This window comes from Brachycentrus maculatus, unplaced genomic scaffold (assembly GCF_059751285.1).
Source record: "Brachycentrus maculatus isolate JH-2025_06_01 unplaced genomic scaffold, ASM5975128v1 h1tg000315l, whole genome shotgun sequence".
Taxonomy (NCBI): Eukaryota; Metazoa; Arthropoda; class Insecta; order Trichoptera; family Brachycentridae; genus Brachycentrus; species Brachycentrus maculatus.
Window position 1 is genome coordinate 723,376 of NW_028281064.1, and position 20,190 is coordinate 743,565.

General features: G+C 32.0%; 1 protein-coding gene and 1 long non-coding RNA gene across 3 annotated transcripts in view; one reads left to right on the plus strand and one right to left on the minus strand.

Annotated features, from left to right (window-relative positions):
* Positions 1-20,190, plus strand: part of LOC148304460 (uncharacterized) — a 364,266-nt gene that overhangs the window by 90,215 nt on the left and 253,861 nt on the right. The gene's annotated exons all lie outside the window — the stretch shown is intronic.
* ths (thisbe) overlaps positions 1-20,190 on the minus strand; it is a 150,820-nt gene that overhangs the window by 14,873 nt on the left and 115,757 nt on the right. For both annotated transcript variants that reach the window (XM_088268274.1, XM_088268275.1), the window contains exon 3: positions 18,161-18,293. In XM_088268274.1, the coding sequence (XP_088124400.1) occupies positions 18,161-18,293 (133 nt within the window). The remainder of the gene's footprint in view (positions 1-18,160; positions 18,294-20,190) is intronic.

Below are 20,190 nucleotides of genomic sequence, written 5' to 3' on the forward strand. Positions count from 1 at the left end.
TGCTTTTGGAATTCTTCTTAGTTCCACGTATAAAATAACAATTATAGATTGGCATACATCAAACTTCATCCATCAAAAGGGCTTAGCTTACAATGTCTTGATACGAGTACTATTTTTGAAATACGCTCAATCAAATTCGAATAGACAGGTTATTAAAAATATATTTATTCTAATTACTTGACGACAAATCAGAGTGACAATTTAAGGTGTATATAATTGGTAGTCATTTTGAAAAAAAAATGGTTAGTAGGTAGGTAGCACGATATTGAAACATTCAAATATTTGAAATACTTGAAAATGCCAAGTTTTCCTCGGTCTTACTCTCATTTTATTACCACAGATATTTGCTTCATAAATTTGTTTAACTATTCTGTCTTCACTTATTCAATTCACATGCCCGAACCATCTCAACACACTTTACCTAATTTTATTCTTTATTGATTCGGCATTAACTTTGTGGAATGACATGTTGATTAAATTTTTTTAAAATACTTGTATTAAACTCATTAATATATATATATATATATATATATATATATATATATATATATATATATATATATATATATATATATATATATATATATATATATATATATATATATATATATATATATATATATATATATATATATATATATATATATATATATATATATATATATATATATATATATATATATATATATATGTATATATATATATATATACATATGCATTATAATAAATAACATATACTTAGTTATTACATGTCTAATGAAGATCGGCAGCAAAATCAAGATTTACACAACTTGTGTCCGACCCATCATGACGTATGGGATTGAAAGTAGAGCGGACAACGTTGGCACAAAAAACGCGCTTAGAGTGTCAGAAATGAATTCTCTAAGAAGCATATCTAGCAAGAGTCTTCGAGATAGATTGTGAAACGCCAGGATCAGGGAAATATGCGAGATCGAAGATGTCGTTAGGTGGGGAAGGCAACGAAGGAGACAATGGTATGCGCATGTGAGGAGAATGGAACCATCCAGACTCCCTCCACATCGGACTGTACGGCCAACCCCATGGTAGACGACTCCCGGGCAGACCATCAAAGAGATGGATCAATAGCTGGAAATCAACATCGCAGGAGGCTAATCCCTCTTCAAAACAAACCACAAGGCCTACACCAAGCAGAAAAAGAAGAAGAGCATGTCTAATAATAATTTAAGTATTTAAATGTTTCTTTTAAATGTTGTTCGTTAATTTTATACATGACACAGAAGGAAAACGAGGCTAATAACGTAAAACTAATAAATTGTGTAATACTTGTCCATTTTGCTTAAAATAATATTAGTACCTGCTATTTTATACACGGCAATTGTCACATTACGAGGAAAAGTCGTAGGTATTGTATTAATATAATGATAACATGCTTCATATTATCAGAGTAACAATAATAATTGCTCTGCTGATAATGAAGATATGATAATTAATATAGTCCATTATAATTTGTTACATCCACGCAATGCCAAGATGAATAAAATATTCGGTCGACTTACCAATTTTAAATTTTAAAATTTGTTTAAATCAAACGTGGTGTGGCGTTCTATTCTCTCTGCCAACCCCTGCGGGGAAGCGGTGTGATGATTGGTTGGTTAGTGGTTAAGTTTTATATGTATCCACTTATACTTCTCCATTAACGCCGTTTCTCTGTAGGGGTAGGCCAAGAGGATAGATCGCCTGATATACACTGCTTGCTTAGTCTATAACCATACATCTATTCATTCATGCCGAATTTTGACACAATATTTTAGTTTCCGATTGGTTCGATCGTGCCGAAGTCTTTCTTAGCCGTCCATATTTATTAACAAAAAGTTTACATTTTTCATAATACATACATGGACATCAATATATATTTTAGAGTAACGAGTTACCTCTTGAGGCAGAGGAAGACCGAGAAAAACATGGTACAATCAGGTATGCTAAATACTTGAAAGTGGTCAGGTTAGGAGGCGTAATAATCGGCGGGTATGTATGAGGAAATGCATGAACGTGGAAGAGGCGAAGAATGTTTGCAAAGACAGAGTGGTGTGGCGTTCCATTCTCTCTGCAACCCCTGCGGGGAAGCGGCGTATAATATATTTATTTTACTTTGTCCATTATTTCAAAAAAAGCGCTAATATCCTTCATGAACATCACCAGTATTTCATCAAATATATTCCTCACCTACATATATCCAGGAATTTTGGGCCCAGTGCTATTTACCTTTTAAAATTGAAGATCTAGTGTACACCACATTGATGGCTTTAGTGTCGTATTCACCATTTGAGTTTGAAAAGGGGGAAAAATACCACATCTCGAGAAATTGTCATATTTATAATATATAAGGGGATTTAAGGACACCAAACAATATAAACTCAAGTAAATTTATTAATAAAATATTTATGAAAAAAAGCATTAAGAATTATATAAATAATTATCCAGGGTGTTACATTCGCGAGCTATTACAACAGCAAAAAATCTAATTTATGAGAATCTTGTTTTTCTGCTTTGTTTCCTAATACAAAAAGATACGAGAATATTTTTTTTATTGAATATCTGAATCCCAATATTGCTAAGGTTTTATATAATATAATTTACAAAGTACGTGTCGTAAATTATGTATCCACCGCTTTGGGAAACTCGATATGCATGCTGATTATGCAATATATTAAACGATCCAATTTATTAAGGTTTCGGTAAAAAATATTGATTGAATAATTCATAAGCGCCGAGAGAACAGAATTCAATCGCATTGAATAACATCAGATATGCTTACGCCCGCTGAGCTCGTACTAAATCTACATGCGGTTTTATCACCACACATGTTAATATCGTATAAAGTGTGGAAACATTTACTAGGTTAACGGTTTGGAAGAAACGATGGTGCAATTCCCCATTCATCTCTTTTCCGGAGGCGACCCTCTTCACCATTTGCTTTGAATACGCAGTACAGTGAACCCCCCTATAACGTTGAGATAGATAAGACGTTATAGGAGAAATTATTAAAGGGCGTTTTGTAAAATATTTTCGTTTTTATTATTTACAAAATACTTGAATTTCGTACTATTTCTGTGAGGCTAAGGGCTCATTATGATTTCAGAGCTGCAATCGCTTACATAGTAAGTCGATAGTCATATCGTAGTGTGTCCACATTATCAATAATTTGTCTTGGACTTGAGCTTTGATCTTTCCCTTTTCCCCTTTTCCTCCCTCCCGCCCCTCTTCCAGGTATTTATATTAAATTACATATGTGAAATTTTATAACTGGAATTTTGTAAATACCTGTTTTTTGCTAATCATTCATGTACATGCATTTATGTCACTGTTCTGTCAAATTTCCAAATAAAATTATAAAACAATATTTTTTTAAAATGAAAAATGGGTATCAATATGTGGTTGAGTGGATTCGAACCCAGAAACTCTGACTCTAGAGTCCGCGACACTAACCACGGGACCACAGCCCGACACCAGTGGAAATGACTAAAAAGAGTCATTATTAAATTAAAATGCAGTTTAAAATGTTTATCCCCTATAACATTCCCTCCGATAACGCGGTACCTAAACTCAACGTTATAGGGGGGTTAACTGTAATAATTTTGACACGTGGTCAGTAGAAATCGTAATTCGGAAATGGCACCGAATCGGATCGCTGCGCTGGCCCTGTCACGCGAATTGGTGCAGTGTCTGATTTTAGTTGGGCCCGAATTAGGAAGAGGCGAATTCAAAAGAGTCATTGGAGCGCGCAGAATGCACAATTTGTCGAATCGAATAATGGACCCCTGCGCTACGGGCAGGGTTGTTGGACGATGATATATAGATAGGGTCATGCTTTCGAAAGGTTCATTCATATCTCACACGTGGCATTTGAAAAAAAATGGATGCTGAATTATCCGATATCATAACAAACTACTGACGCTTTAGGAAATAATAAGGGTAGTATTGTTAGCATGCTGTGGTAGTGATTGTCCTGACGAAGAGACGGGTACGTCTCGAAACCGGTAGACATAAAAATCTCAGTGAGTGGTTATATAATAATACTACTAACATTTAAAAAAAAAAAAGTAAAAATAATTTACGTTAAAAAGATGTTATGTTTGTACATTATCGCAATTCTAGGTTAATTATCGTTATTTGTTATATCCGCCTCCGTAGTGTAATAGTCAGCACGCTCGGCTGTCGTACTAGAGATCTCGGATTCGGTTTCCAGGGCGGGGAGGGGAAGTCAAATAAATGAAAGTGATTTTTACACTCTAATATTTATTAAATAGTACCCTGGACTGGTACCTGAAGCGGAGGGCTGATCATTTTTCCTTCATGTGTTAAAGATCAAGATAACACTGCGTTTATATGATGCAGTGCCCTATACACCATCAGGTGTGGATAAGGGTTTGAATATGAAGTAGAATACTCAAATATTTGTCCAGTCTGTGAAATGTGTTTAATAAAAGTGTATTTTAGTAGGTATATAAGATGGTTTGGGCACGTGAATCGAATGAGTGAAGAAAGAATAGTTACACAAATTTATGACACGAATGTCGTTAGTTATAGAAGGAGAAGAAGTCGTAAGAATACTTGGTCAGGTCAAAAGTCAGAATAATCGGCGGGTTTGTATGAAGAGATGCATGAATATGCAAAACGCAAAGATTGTTTGCAAAAACAGATTCGTGTGGCGTTCTTATCTCTATATCTAAGCGACGTGATGGTTAGTTAGTTAGTAAGTTTTATTTTTTACTTGTTTATTTTTCTCATGGAAAAATACTATTTAATTTTGGCAACCCTATTTCGTAGTAAAGGTTAAACTACGCGGTTAACGGAAAAACCCACCCTAACGGCATGAATATCTTGGTATAATATTTAATGAGGCGTAAAAATCGTTTATACCTTCCATTGTAATGCGTTTACTTGCCAATATATCCACGCACTTCGAATAATAAAGACTCGAAGCAACTGAATATGTGCTAGAAGAATTCTTTTTCCTTGCTCCATCATTTGTAGACCTTATCGTCTTTGTAGACTATTAGAGTCAGCTCTCCTCGTCCTCAGGTTGTAGGGACTTCTATCATATACAACGTCACTTAGGTCATGCCTTCGAATCATGTTATCTTTCTGTAGTATCCATGATTTTTTTGGTCTTCCTCTAGATGTATTTCGAGGAAGATCCATGGCGATTGCCTGGTTTACAGTATGTTCAGGTTCTCTTCGTCCTATGTACCCATACCATCTTAATTGCCTTTCATCCACCTTACTTTTAATATCTTTTAACATCATTCATTAACAATTTATTTTAGAATAATATATCCTCACTCTGTTTTCCCGTAACAAAAACATATTTAACTATATTTGTTTATTGAGATATTCGTTAGTCTTGTGGTGAAATTGGAACTGGGACCTCCAGGTAGCCAGACGCGCTAATCATTACACTGAAGAGGTGGACAAAAAAATCAATACTACGATATGTCGCGTTCGATCGATTGTGCATACATACATAGTATTACGAATGAGTATTGTTTAAAAAATCGATATCATTATTATGAATTGTTTTTGATATATTAGATAAGACGTCTGGATACGTGCATTCTCTACAAAGCAATATCGTATATTAAAACAAACCGACAGAAAAACCTTTGTATAAAAATTCTCCAATCAAGATAAAGCACTATCCTCGTAGAGGGTCTTCGTGAGATGACGAATACAAACAAGAGTTTTTATCCGACGAGCTTTATAAAACATACATTATATTTTGAATTATAGATTATTATTACTCTATGGAAGTAATGGCGAACCCTTTTGAGTATGAGTGCTATTTAAAAAAAATATAAATAATCATTTATTGCGTGCCACATGCTATGGGAATAAAAATGCATCAAATGTTTGTGTTATTTCAGATTTTTATTGTAAAAAGCATTAATACACCTTAAAAAATAATTACGTACTTATTAATGGCAAAATAAATAAAAAATAGACTTATTAAATAAATTAGAATTCTTAAAACTTTATTATAAGTGAGATTTTTGTTATTGGATGCTAGATGTCATTTTTTTATATCGGGTTCATAGCTGGTAGCTTTAAGTAGAATACAAGCAGTAGTACCATACTTTCGTCTGTTAGTCTACTTTTAATGTCTGATTTAATGTCTGGATTACTTGAAGAAAATGATAATTCACATGAATAAGTCGATAGGTTTTCATTTTTTAATTTTATTTTGTAGAATCACTTTAATTTTTTTCTCTTTATTCGCGTGCCATAGGTTCGCCATCGCTGATCTATGGTATCGCAGCGCGTGCGCACAATGGTGGCGTTTAGATTATTGTCATCTGGGCGATATGTCATCGATACATTTCTGTACAGATTGATGGATAAAGGTCTGTGACTTCAACATTAAGAGGCTAACAAATGTGTCTTTATGGCTAAGTACATATTTGGTCAACGAATTGCTTTAAGGCGGGATAATCTCTAGTCCACAACTTAATTTTATTTAAACCAAGGTAGCATTTAACGTGATTATTATTTTGGCTTAAAACGCCGTTTTTGCATTGAAAACTAAAGTTTATCTTCGAAATAAACATATGGTTTTGAAAAGAAAACATTTATTAAAAAATAAGAAGTAAATAAAATATAATAATAATAAAATAAAACCCTTATCCGCACCCCAATGGTGCATAGGGCACTGTGTCATATTAACGCAGTGTTATCTTGATCGTTTACACATGAAGGAAAGGTGATCAGCCCTCCGCTTCAGGTACCAGTCCATGGTGATATTGAATAAATATTACAGTGAAAAAATCTTTTATATTTATTTTACCCCCCTTGGGAATCGAACCCGGGACCTCCAGAACGGTAGCCGAGCGTGCTGACCATTACACTACGGAGGCGGACAAAATAAATAAAGATATATAAAGATATTTTTTCAAGTTATTCTCGTATTTTCTAAAAATAAAAAAATCCAATATACATTAAACAAAAAAATAGCGGGAAGACACGCGCAGCCTTCAGCGCGGCCGAGTATATTCTGAGTTAAACGATTGTGATCTAACCCTTAAAACATCGTTTTGTATTAAAAATAAGATTTTCGTCGAAATAAACATATGGTTTTGAAAAGAATAAAAAATATTCTTCAATAAATATAAAAAAAAAAACAAAATCCAATTTGGACTCTAAAATAAATGTGCGCGAACAACACATGTGGCTTCTCGCATGCACGACTAAATTGATACGCATACTGAATTGTAAATTTGAGAATACACCATTAAGTCGTTGAATTTACATACACGAAAAATTAACGGTTTTTAAATTTATAGACAAAAAATAAATTTTGAAATTTTAAACAGTTATAATACGAATATACATTATATGTAGATCACTGAATCTTCAAATACAATCGCAAAAATATAAACAAATGTCTACACAGGGGACCGTGAAAAAACATCGCTCATGAAAATATTTATACAAAGCAAAAATATATATAAAAAAAAACTATGATCATTTGTTTGCATGAAAATCAAATAAGCGTGCTATCGTTTTAGATTCAAAGATACAGCTAATATCCTTATCAATTAATGGGCATTCTTATAAATAAACATTTGGTCCCGTGTCGAGATCGTGATTTTAAATATTTGAGATAAATATTAAATATAAATAAATAATGCGATAAGTTGAAAATTCACATCCCAACGTTGGGTATCGATTCGTATACCGAAAAAAAGAGTAATTTAATAAAGGAGAATTTTGATGGGTTACCGAATACTCGATAGGGGTTAAGTTATAAGGACCACCCATTTCATATTCTATAGTGAGTCCACCCTTTAAAATGAAATAGATACTTTTTAATACTACAATTTTTTTTTTAAATTTTGATCCAAGATTTTTTTGTATCAACAAAAAGGATAGATAATTAAAAATATCACACACTAACTTTTTTAAAAACATTATAATTTTTTTATTTCTAATTAATTTTATTTTATTTGAGAATTTTATAGAATAGTCATTTGCATTAAATGAGTTACTCAAACTTCTTGTTCTAGTCTAGTTACAAAATTCCACAATTGTAAATTTGAGAAAAATATACCTAAAAGAGGGACGGGAGAGAGGAAAAGGGGAAAAGGAATAAATCATTTTTAAAAAGGAAAATTGATCTCATAGTTAATCATTTAATTTAGTCAGAATTTCGACCGACACGTGAAAAGTCAACAAAAAAGATAATATAATAATAATAATAATATGTAATTGCATAAACTGATAGAGATGACATCAGAGAATAAACATACGATAGAGATAGTGCGATGCAAAAAATACATAATTAGGTAGATATGTGATGAAAAAAAAACCATTTATAAAACTATGTATCACTTTGAATATGTGTATCTTTGAAAATAAATCACACGTGGACAGATTTCTTCAATTTAATTGTAACCAAGTTTAAGTAAAAAGTGCAACCTTTGATAATTTAAAGTTCCGTTCCGTTTCCGATGGTGAATAATGGTTACCGTACGCCGGGCTACCCAATTATGATACCTTCGCCGGGTTTGTTAAAAACTGAAATTGTGTGGTCTCCTGTACACTATGGTCTATTATGTTTTTTCCTACTGCAACAATACTCTATGGGCAATGTCTGTGGTTTGAGATTTATAACGACAGGCGCCTTTTGCCACACGTATACAATATTTTTTGGCGTAATTTATCGACCGCAATTAATAGGGCTTGCTTTCCGGAGATAGACGTTTAAAATTTTAAAAGGATTTTGGGATGGTATTATGCATTCGGCGCGTGATTTATTGGTGTTTCTGCAAATTGATTTAATAGACCTGTAGTTCGGAGGAATTTTAATAACTTTATTAGCCGGCTTCGACAGAATGCGTAAAAAATATGTTAGAAAAGGCTTTTCGACTTTTTAAGCGGTAGAGGTATAATTCTTAAACCATATCCATGTACATGTTGAATTCTTAGACCATATTTTTGTACAACATGTTTTGTACAACTTGAAAGATATCTATACTTTCTACGTTTATCTGACTACAGTATGGCATTGTTTGATGGGGGGGGGGGACTTATAACAACGTCTTGAACCCTATGAAGTTATTTTTAATAAAAAAAACCTATCCTATAAAATTATTATTTTCAACATTCCAAAACGTCCAATGTCCCAAAAGTAGAAACCATTTTCAAAAAATAGCAATTTTTCAACTATTTAAGGGTGAATAATACTTGAATCTTAAAGAATCTTACAACTTTTGTATTAACTTCTTTTTAATATACAAATAATTTTAGAGTGGTTTCCAAAGGCATTATCAATGTTTACGTAATGTAGATAAATTTAATTTAATTTAATTTAATTTTTAATTAATCAATACCTTTTTGTGAGTGGTTGAGGATTTGTGTTATTAGGAAGATGGGTACTTACTGATTTTTTACCAATTATTTTTCAATTAAAATAACATTCTTCAACGTGTATTTCAAATTTCAATGTAAAATAATCATGGTCTTTTTTGTAATGATCTTTCATCATGAATTCGACTTGAATTTTTGTAAAAATAATCACGGTATAATGATTTTTCATCGTGAATTGACTTGAATTTTGATAGGTTGATTGTACAGTACTAATCATTTTATCTTTAATTGTGTTTAGCATGAGCATGTATGAACCAAATAGCCTGTAAATCATTGCCAATATTACATTTTCAGTTCTCTGCCTTAACCTGTTTTTGAACGACTTCATTTGTTAAAAACTTTAATGCTTGCGCTTTGAAATGAGGCGGTATTTTGCAAACATATTATAATGAATGAGAGCCCATTGAACGCGGTCCATCCCTAAAACGCCCTACATTCTGGCGAATCTTCGCGGTGTGTAAAAAAAACAAGCTAACGAAAGAGGCTGCCCTTGTAAATCCCAATCAAACAACATACTAAAATAAGAATTTTGATTTGAATTTGATTTGTTTGGGCCCTGTTTGTTTTCTAGTTAATGATCCCTGTGAGGAACAACCTGTCCTACTCTAACATGAACAACTCCTGGACTCCAGTTCAGTTGCTTAAATCATGAAGCCAGGGCAGTGACTTTTGCCGATATCACGTCTTCCTTCTTTCTGCAAATGACTAATACATGCCACTTTTCGGATTTAACTGACATTAATAATTCTTCACTGGGATCTCTTTGGAGACCATCAGAATTGTTTATTTATACCCGTCTTTGAAATTCCAGGCAATATTCTTTCTTCTTCTCCGTCCTACTCCTCATTACTAAGGGTTGTGACCCTTGTCGAAGCAATAACTCTTCTCCAGTTATCCCTTGACTGCACTGCACGAAGCGCTCCAAACACCTAGGTGCCTGCTGCTGTCTTAACTTGATTGGTCTACCGTGTAAGGATCTTCCCTTTTCTCTCTACCTTTCAGATTACCAATCACAAATCAAATTGATGATTTAACTCAAAAGTTGAATAAAAATGAGGATTTGCCATTAAACCATTTGGTGTGGATTGATGATTTGAACCCAAAAGTTCCGTTAAAATAGGGATTTGACATTTACTATTTAGTGTGAATTGATGATTTGAACCCAAAGGTTTCATAAAAATGGGGATTTGGCGTTTAGTATTTAATGTGAATTGATGATTTAAACCCAAAGGTATCATAAAAACGAGGATTCGACATTTACTATTAAGTCTGAATTCAAAATGAACCCAAATGTTTCACAAAAATGAGGATTTGGTATCTGGCTATTTAGTGGGAAGTGATGATTTAAACCCAAAGATTTCATAAAATGAGGATTTGGCAATTACAATTTAGTGTCAATTGATGACGTAAACCCAAGAGTTTTTAAACTTAAGAACTGAATTTACGCGATAATTATGGTTCATAGTAAAAGTCCCATTTGCGCGGCATCAGCGGATATCTGGAAATGATTAGGTACCTGTTATATTGATATTACCGTAACCAACTCAACAATCCAACGTGGTGTGCAATAAAACAGTTTGTAAGGTAGGAATTTCTGCGTATATTTACTCTCGGTCGTATATTGTAAATTGCGGTTTTAGGATCGGCCGATAACCGCTGCGAAGGTTTCCCCACAATACGACGAACGCAACGTCGCGGAGCCGACCAAGTGAACGCGTCGGATCATTGTTTCCGAGTAATGCGATGCCTGCTTCGGATGCCTCGGCACTGAATCAGACGAGGAATCGTTAAGTTGTTGCAAGGCTGACCAAGTCACAAATATGAAGTGCTAAATGAAATAACGTTTAAAGCAACACTAAACCGATTTTTAGCAGAGAAATTCATCACGAGGACATAATAAAATACATGTAAAAGCCGATGAACACAACCGAGTTTGGAGTAAGGTCATAGCAATATATTGCCTGTACCTAAATTAACCAGGTGCTTGACATATCGCTCACTCCTTTCAACAACTTCATACATCAAAAAACTTGAATTTTAGGAGATCGTTTTTAAAGTTAAAAAATATAATAAAATGTATTATAAATAAATATTAAGCCACTTATTGAACTTTTTACTGTGCAACAGATCTTTTTAGGTAAAACCTGAAGGTTAAGTATATTTAAAAAAAATTAAACAATACCTTTTCTTCAAAATGCAAAAACAACACTTTCTGCCCTGTAGCGGGTAAATATTAAGTTAAAAATATCCCGCTTTTGCTGGGATATAGTACATTTTCTGGGCATTCCGAAAACATGCACAAATGAAAATTGACGATTTTTGATAGATGACGTTGTTGAAAGGAGTGAGCGATATGTAAAATAAAACTCAGTCAGGAATCCGAAATGAGTGAACTGATAAAATACTTTTGAAAGATATTTGCGTTAGTGGTAAGTTATATTTTCTCATTTGTTTCCTTTGAACATGCTTCTTAGTTTCTTTCACATTAGTTTTTTTTTATATGCCTGTTTACTTTACCCGTTTATAGTTTTATATTTTGCCCTGAATGAGTTTTGTTAACATTTTTTTTAGTTTGTTAAAAGAGAAGTACTTGTAGTTAAAAGAGAAGTATTTGTGTTTTTTATTTTTTTGAAAAATACTTCCATTTCATACTATTTCTGTGAGCCTAAGCGGCTCATTATTAGAAATAGGTATCAAATTGTGGTAGAGTGGGTTCGAACCGAGAAACTCTGACTCTGAAGTCCACGACACTAACCACGGGACCACAACCCGACACCTTCCTTATTTGTGTTTCAGTCTTGTTAACCTCAATCCTATGTCCTAAAATGAGTAATGTAAATTACTCATCGGGAATATTATTTATATGACTTACATATGTACCTATGTAATATGTTTGAATATGTTTTTATTTTTAACCACTTTTATTTTTAGTACTTTTCTCCAACCGGTTCCAAAAAAGACCCTGTCTTCATCAGGAATAGACATGCACTATGTCTTTATCTGAAGTATCCCTAAAATAATATTTTTGATAATAATTAAATTTATTTATTTCAGTTTCTACAAAACCGCAATTAACAAAAAAAATATGTTGTTTTGAATATTGAAAGCATTAACTTTGTGGATCATATTAATATATATTTTGGAGAAATAAAAATACTTTGTGTTTTGATCCACTCACATTTTTATTAACTAACTAGTTTCGGCAACAACATGTTGCCCTCTTCAGGGCTTAAAGTCATAAATTAAACCCTGAAGAGGGCAACAGGTTGTTGCCGAAACTAGTTGGTTAATAAAAATGTGAGTGAATCAAAACACAAAGTATTTTTATTTCTCGAAATAATATACAAAAAATATCTATTTTCAAATCAGGTCTTAAACGATTAATTTCGTAATACTACAGATAATATTTTGAGAGAAGGCGTTGTTTGCCTAAGCGCCAATAGGAACGTTCCTAGCAATATATTAGAAACAAATAGTATCTTAGTACCTAATCGCGTAAGCTAAATTACTAAATTACCGCGATAAAATCACTAATCCTATTTTATTATCAGTTGTTGTTTAGTAGTTCGCGCGTCATAAGCAATTTGTAGGATTAGATTTTTATGATAAGTTTCATTTCAAACAATGCTAATTTATTGAAAAGCGTTTTTGAAAAAAAAAAAATCAGTGCTTTTTTAAATGAAGTGAGTACACGCCCACAAACACACACACACACACACACACACAGATGTGTTTGTGTATATCCATATTTATTTATTTATTGTTTATATTGTATGTATATGTGCGTCTATGCGATTTACCAAGATGGTTTGCAAGAGTATATTATAGACATTTGTCGGACGAATGTTCAGGTGTATCAATGAATTTCTTCAAAGTATCAAATTCATATAAATTGGTGATTTCATACTCTGAATGTAACTATCCAATTTTTATTTTACTTAGTTTTACTAATTTTTATTTTATTATTTTCTGCTTATAATTTGACCAGTAACTTTATTAACAAATATCATATTCACTGTATTTTTTTAAGCTTATAATTTGACCGGTTAATTTATTTTCATTTCACTCTTCCTTATTTTAAATCTTTTCCTATTTTTTTTGTTTGTTTTATTTTTTACTTTTTGCCTTGATTTCCGACTCATTTTTCATGTTTAAAATTACAACGATTAGCTTGTTTCGTCATTTCTTGTGTATAGATTTATTATTTTGAATACATTTGTTTGAAAATGCCGCAACAAGGCAAAATAATTTTCACAAAATTTAGGTTTATGTATTTTTTAAAAATAAAATACAATTTAGTAGATGCACAAAATCAGTGTGTGATTTTAACATTTAATTTATAAATTAAAGTGGAGTTCTACAAATTAATCGCCAAATCTTTAAATATACAAATAAATATAAAGGATGTTAATTTGCTTTCAGATTTTTTTCTCCGGAAATAATAATTTAATAATATAAGGAAGTTAGTTGACTAGTAATAAATTAAATTTGTAACTCTGGTTTGTAATAATAGAACCGACTAATAAGGTCAATAATTATTGTTTATTTGTTAAACATAGCTGTATTTATAAGTATAATTTGAACCTTGGACCAGATTACAAAAATGTCCTTCATTTAATGATTTTATTGAATAAAATAAATTACAATCCTAAAATAAGAGCAATGTTGCTTGAAAAAAGGCTTTCTAGCGGAATAAGCCTATTGACCTTTTAAAAGCATTATAAAACATGATCATGAAAAACAGTTAAGTAGTATAATTTCTACATCACGACAAAGAATAGGACCAATTCGATTTTTTATACTGGTTATACAAAACGTCAAATTCAACTCTGAACATTTATTTGGCTAACGCCTTCTATTTTTACGATCATTTGTAAATGTTGAATTTGACATATAAACATGACCTAAAATTAAACATCATATTATAAATAAATTTTATATCTATAATATTATAGATATACTTTATTATTAGATTAAAACCAATATTTTTAGCTTTTCCATTTTTTTATTTGACCAGCGACCGGGTTTCGTCGTTACCGACATCATCAGACTGGTGTATTATATTTATTATATATTGTATTTATTATTATTTATTATATATTTATATATATTATATGTATTATATTTATTATAAATTATATTATATTATAGATATACATTTACACTTTAAATAGATTTACATTATAGATATGAAAATACAAAAAATAAAATATACGAAATAAACAATCGAAATAAAAGTGAAATCATGATGTATAAAATAACTCCTAAGCGGATATAATCCAGATTTCAAAAGTAGTATTCGGGAACGATCAAAATGTTGTAAATAAAGTTACTGGTCATATTATAAGAAGCATAATTTTTTTAATCATCTTTTTAGGCGGCGCTCAAGTATGTTAATGTAAAGATTCGGACCTTGCATACGTATCGCTCACTCCTTTCAAGAACGTCATAAATCAAAAATCGTGAATTTTGAGTTGTGCATGTTTTCGGAATGCCCAGAAAATGTACTATATACCAGCAAAAGTGGCATATTTTAAACTTAATATTTACCCGCTACAGGGCAGAAAATGTTGTTTTTGCATTTTGAAGAAAAGGTATTGTTTAATGATTTTTTAAAATGTACTAAATATTTTTCAAATGGAGAAAAAACCTTCAGGTTTTACCTAAAAAGATCTGTTGCACAGTAAAAAATTCAATAAGTGGCTTGATGTTTATTTTTAATACATTGTGATTTCTTTTTAAACTTTAAAAACGTTCTCCTGAAAAATCAAGTTTTTTGATTTATGACGTTCTTGAATGGAGTGAGCGATATGAAAAGAGTCTGCTTAACCAAAGCTTTCCTTATTCCAACGTAGGTGACGGTTATGAACTCACATATACTGTGTTACGAGTTTGATCAATATATCCAGGAGTTTCAAGAGTTATTGTCAATCATTGGTAGAATTTGTGAATGTTACACGTGTTTAAAATTATCACTTAACCAAGTCTATGATTGTCGTAAGCCCTGTAAATGCCTTGACGCCCATATTCTATTTTATCCTTGTTGAGATGTATTTTTTAAAAGAAATGACCCGTAAAGCCTCTACTTTTAGAGGCTTGTATTCAGGTAGGATAGTAAAGATAGGGAAGGCAAAATGTGCGAAAATACATGGCACACACCCAGACCAATTGAAAATAAATCTTTCTTGAAATTATTTTGCAATTAGGGTGGATCGAACTCGAGACGCCAGATTCGCTTTTATGAAACGCTTTGTACTGAATGTTTAGTCCGCCTCCGTAGTGTAATTAATGGTTAGCATGCTCGGCTACCGTTCTGAAGGTCCCGGGTTCGATTCCCAGGGGGGTCAAATAAATATAAGTGATTTTTTCACTGTAATATTTATTCAATATTACCCTGGACTGGTACCTGAAACGGAGGGCTGATCACCTTTCCTTCATGTGTAAACGATCAAGATAACACTGCGTTTATATAAAGCAGTGCCCTATGCACCGTTGAGGTGCTGATAAGGGTTTTATTATTTTATTATTATTATTGTACTGAATAATTCATAGCTATGGTTATATACAATATATCTTAAATAATGATAATATAACTAACTTAATTCAATAATATTATTTCAATTTACTTATTGATAAGATCACGTGTTCAGACATTAAATTCTCTCTGCTGACAATCGACTCGTAATTATGTCAGTTTACGTTTCGCGGCTAAACATGTATTGTACACATACCCACAATATATATCTCGTATTATATAGGTATGTTTTATGTCGCATATGAAAATACGTATTGTCGGATGAATTTATGTGTCGGGGGATTGTTTAAAGCAATCCACGGTTGCGGTCAAATCGAAACCAATATTTGTTTGCAAAACACGCTTGTTTGTTTGAACTAAATTTTTTAGTGTTATTGTGTTCATCGTAAAGGGATATTGAGGATACGATGGACCGAGAGTATGTGGAAACTTTTCTTTTTCTCTCTTTTCAAAACAAAAACAATTTTATTTATAAAAAGAGCGTAGAAAATATAACCCTTACTCGCGACAATAACAATGGGACCACAATCTGATCTTATTCAAAATGTGTAGTTATTTAAATTATTAATTAAAAAAACTGTGTCTTAATATCATACAATATAACAGCTATTATACTTTTTCATAAGTTTTGTGTTTTATGGATTAAATATAGCTGCAAAAATCCATTTCAATAATAAAATTTACACGAAATTCTGCTTCGAACCCATATTCTAAATATACTTATTTTTTTATAATGCACTTTTAAATTTATTCATTTATATATTACATTTTGTTAGAAAATTTAAAAAAAAATAATTATTTAAGCCTCTGCCTTATTGTAGAAACATGTGTTAGGTTACCTACATAAAATATTGTCTAGCCTCCCACCAATATGACGATATCGGTAACGGTGAAACCCGGTTACTGGTTAAATATAATTAAAGTGAATAAACTCTAGTTATAAGGTTAAAAATCCAAATATTCTCTTTAAACTCATTATAGATATTAGAAAAAACGTGTTTCGTGAAATACAATAAAAAATGTATTCTGTAATTCTCGTTGAGAATTCTGTTAACTAAGTTATGCGAACGAATTCCTTTCCAAGTAATTTCTGTTACGGAATAATCGGTTATGATGACTTTGAAATATTTCTCATACATATTGATGTAGTTAGTTGAAGCAGAATACTAGGACTACAGGAAGTTTAAACAATAGAAAGGGTTTCGATTACAACACTTTCCCCCACTCTATACACCCCGTTCCAAATCACGAAGCTTTATAATAATTTACGACCTCCAGTAAAGGCTTAATATCAAAAAGCTCATTGCTTTAAATATTCCAGTTTGTATGATGCAACGTTTTACTTGTTTTACCGTGTTTTTGTCAGTACTGTCTAAATGTTTTATGCATCACTTAAATAAATGTGCTCACGACTAAGATAAAATAGCGTCATCCCAGTCAAAGCTTTCAAATGCGAAAGAGATTAATTTTTATGCAAATCACAATAAGAAAATTAAAATATGCGATCAAGATTTGATATTGTAAAAACTGTAAAATCGATTTTATTTCTTTAATTTTTTGTATCCATTATGTTTAAATAGATTAATAAATATATAAAAAAAACGAATGTAAAAATAACTCCACCGACAAGACATGTAAGGTGGCTTTGTGGGTCTCTGCATAAAAATAATATGTTAATTATGTTTATGAATTTATAAATGAATAAACATATGTTTGTACATAAGTAATATACGAAATTGGATGGGGATCAGAACCGTCGAGGCGTTGTTTACAGCTGCCCAAGACAAGGATAATTAATTACTCTCAAGTTTTAGTCGACATCAGGGGGACCCGTCGTGACACGCACAGAAGAAGAAGAAGTAGTACATATTCAACAAATAAATGAAATATAATAATTATTGACTGCTTGTAAAGAAGAAATAATTTAATTTTTTTTTTTAATAAAAATTGTATTAACATGTTAGTATTTCTGCTCAACACAGGCCATGCCTAAAGAGCCGTAATACATATAGTAAATGTACATATCTATGAAATAAATATGTATCTATGAATTATCTATGTATCTATGAATGTATCTATGTATCTATGGATGTATCTATGTATCTATGAAATAAATAAAAAAATGAAAAAATAAAAATAAAATAATTGGTTTTTTAATTCGATCGGACATTGTTGGTTTGTAGGAAGTGTGTTATTTGTAAGGATATTTGGTGAACTTACGATATCGATCGCTGTCGTCGCTTCCTTTCGCCATGACGGTGCCGTTGGGGTATACCCTGAGCAAGCCTTGGGAACAATGACTGTACAGAGCCGCTGACTTCTCCGTCGATGATACAGCACCACAGATCACCACCTGTATGACAGAAAGAACAGTTAAAATCTGTACATATGTAACATACTAAAGCTGTGACAACTGATCTTGGATCTCTGGATCTTCTTGAAAAAATATCTAAAGACCAAACAAATCCAAGAAACCAAAGATATCTTAAGAAATTTATCGATTGTTGCGCGGTATTCAATTTTCAATTTCAATTTTTTCAACAACAAAAAAATAATATATACAAAACAAACAATATTCAAGGCGTATATATTAAAAGTAAGCAAGAAGACTTAAAGGTGTAGAAGAATACCGCTTCGGAAAACTCCTTCGGACACATGAAACAGATCAATATCTAATGTGATATTGTTCAACATAGCGGTAGCTCTTCCTACAGGCATAACTATTGGCAGGTTGGTCCTGCGTATAGGAATGTGAAACAATCTATGTCGACGCTGCTATGATCGATAATCTTGAAATTATCCGGAGCATTGGTCTGTATGTTCCCGATAGTTACGTAAGACAGCGTCGGCATAGATTTTTTCACATCCCTATACACAGGACCAACCTGCCGATGGTTATGCCTGTAGGAAGAGCTACCGCTATGTTGAACAATATCTCATTGGAAAATGATCTGTTCCATGTGTCTGAAAAAGTTTTCCGAAGCGGGATTCTTCTACACCTTTGGCAATTGATGTCTTGGTCATTTTTTATATTGTTAATGTATACGCTTTAATTTTGAAGTTTGCAATGTGTATGTTAATTATAAATAAATAAATTGAATTGAATTGAAATCTTAGATATTGCTGAAAAAAAACATGATTCGAAGGCATGGCCTAGGTCCTAGGTGATATTATCCAAGATAAAAGAACCTACAATCTGAAGACGATAGAGCCGATTCCAACAGTCTACAAAAACGATTATTGGAATGGGGCCAGGATGAAAAAGATATATGATATATGGTATAAGAACTTTGGAGGCCAGTACACCTTACCTTAAGGTTTGGCATAAAGATAAATAAATAAGTAAAGAATGAAATTAAAATATCTTGATATATTTACGATTTTAAAAAATATTTATGTTTAAGACAGAATGTGCTAAAGAAGGTATGAGGCATTAGGACATAAAATTCTACCAGATTTTGTGGTGTCTTATTTAGAAAATATGACATGACGAATAAGAGAAACATATGAGCTATGTTACAAATCTTCATTGATATAAGATATTGTATCCATTGAATGTATTGTATTTTTGATCCTTATATTGTTTTAAGGGATCAACCTTATTAATTTATAACAGACAATAAAAGCTAAATATGATATGCAACTGATGAATATTATACAAAATTAAAACGATATATTTACGACGCACATGATATCATGAATTCATATTTATTTGTGGTTTTACTTTATATTGCCGCCAAAAAGTAATAAATTCACCAATTTGCACAATGACACTTTCACATGTTAATTTACGCAGTTTGCTTACGGTTTTTACATACGGAATATCCCCTATGCCTATGGGGTACTATTATATCTCGGAATCGGCGTCAATGGAGCCTTAATTACCTTGTATACGACAGACGTCATTTATATTAATTTGTCGAGTAAAATGATATGCTTCAGGGATAATATTTGCATAATTTGACGGGCGGACTTTAGACCTTAAGGCATGTATGGGCAACCACCGGTCCGCCGAGCTATTTTGTCCAGCCCCAATCATCTCAGCGAAAAAAATACAAATTATTTTAGAGAAAAATTACTAAGAAAAATCATTTGTCTTTTTGGCACACGTGTGAACATTTAAAAAAAAATATGAAACACACTAAATCAAACATTGAAACGAGAATAACAAATAAAAACCTCGAAAATTCCATGCGATTATCCTTTATCAACGCCAATATTTACGGTCTTTTAATTCAAGTTCAAAGCCA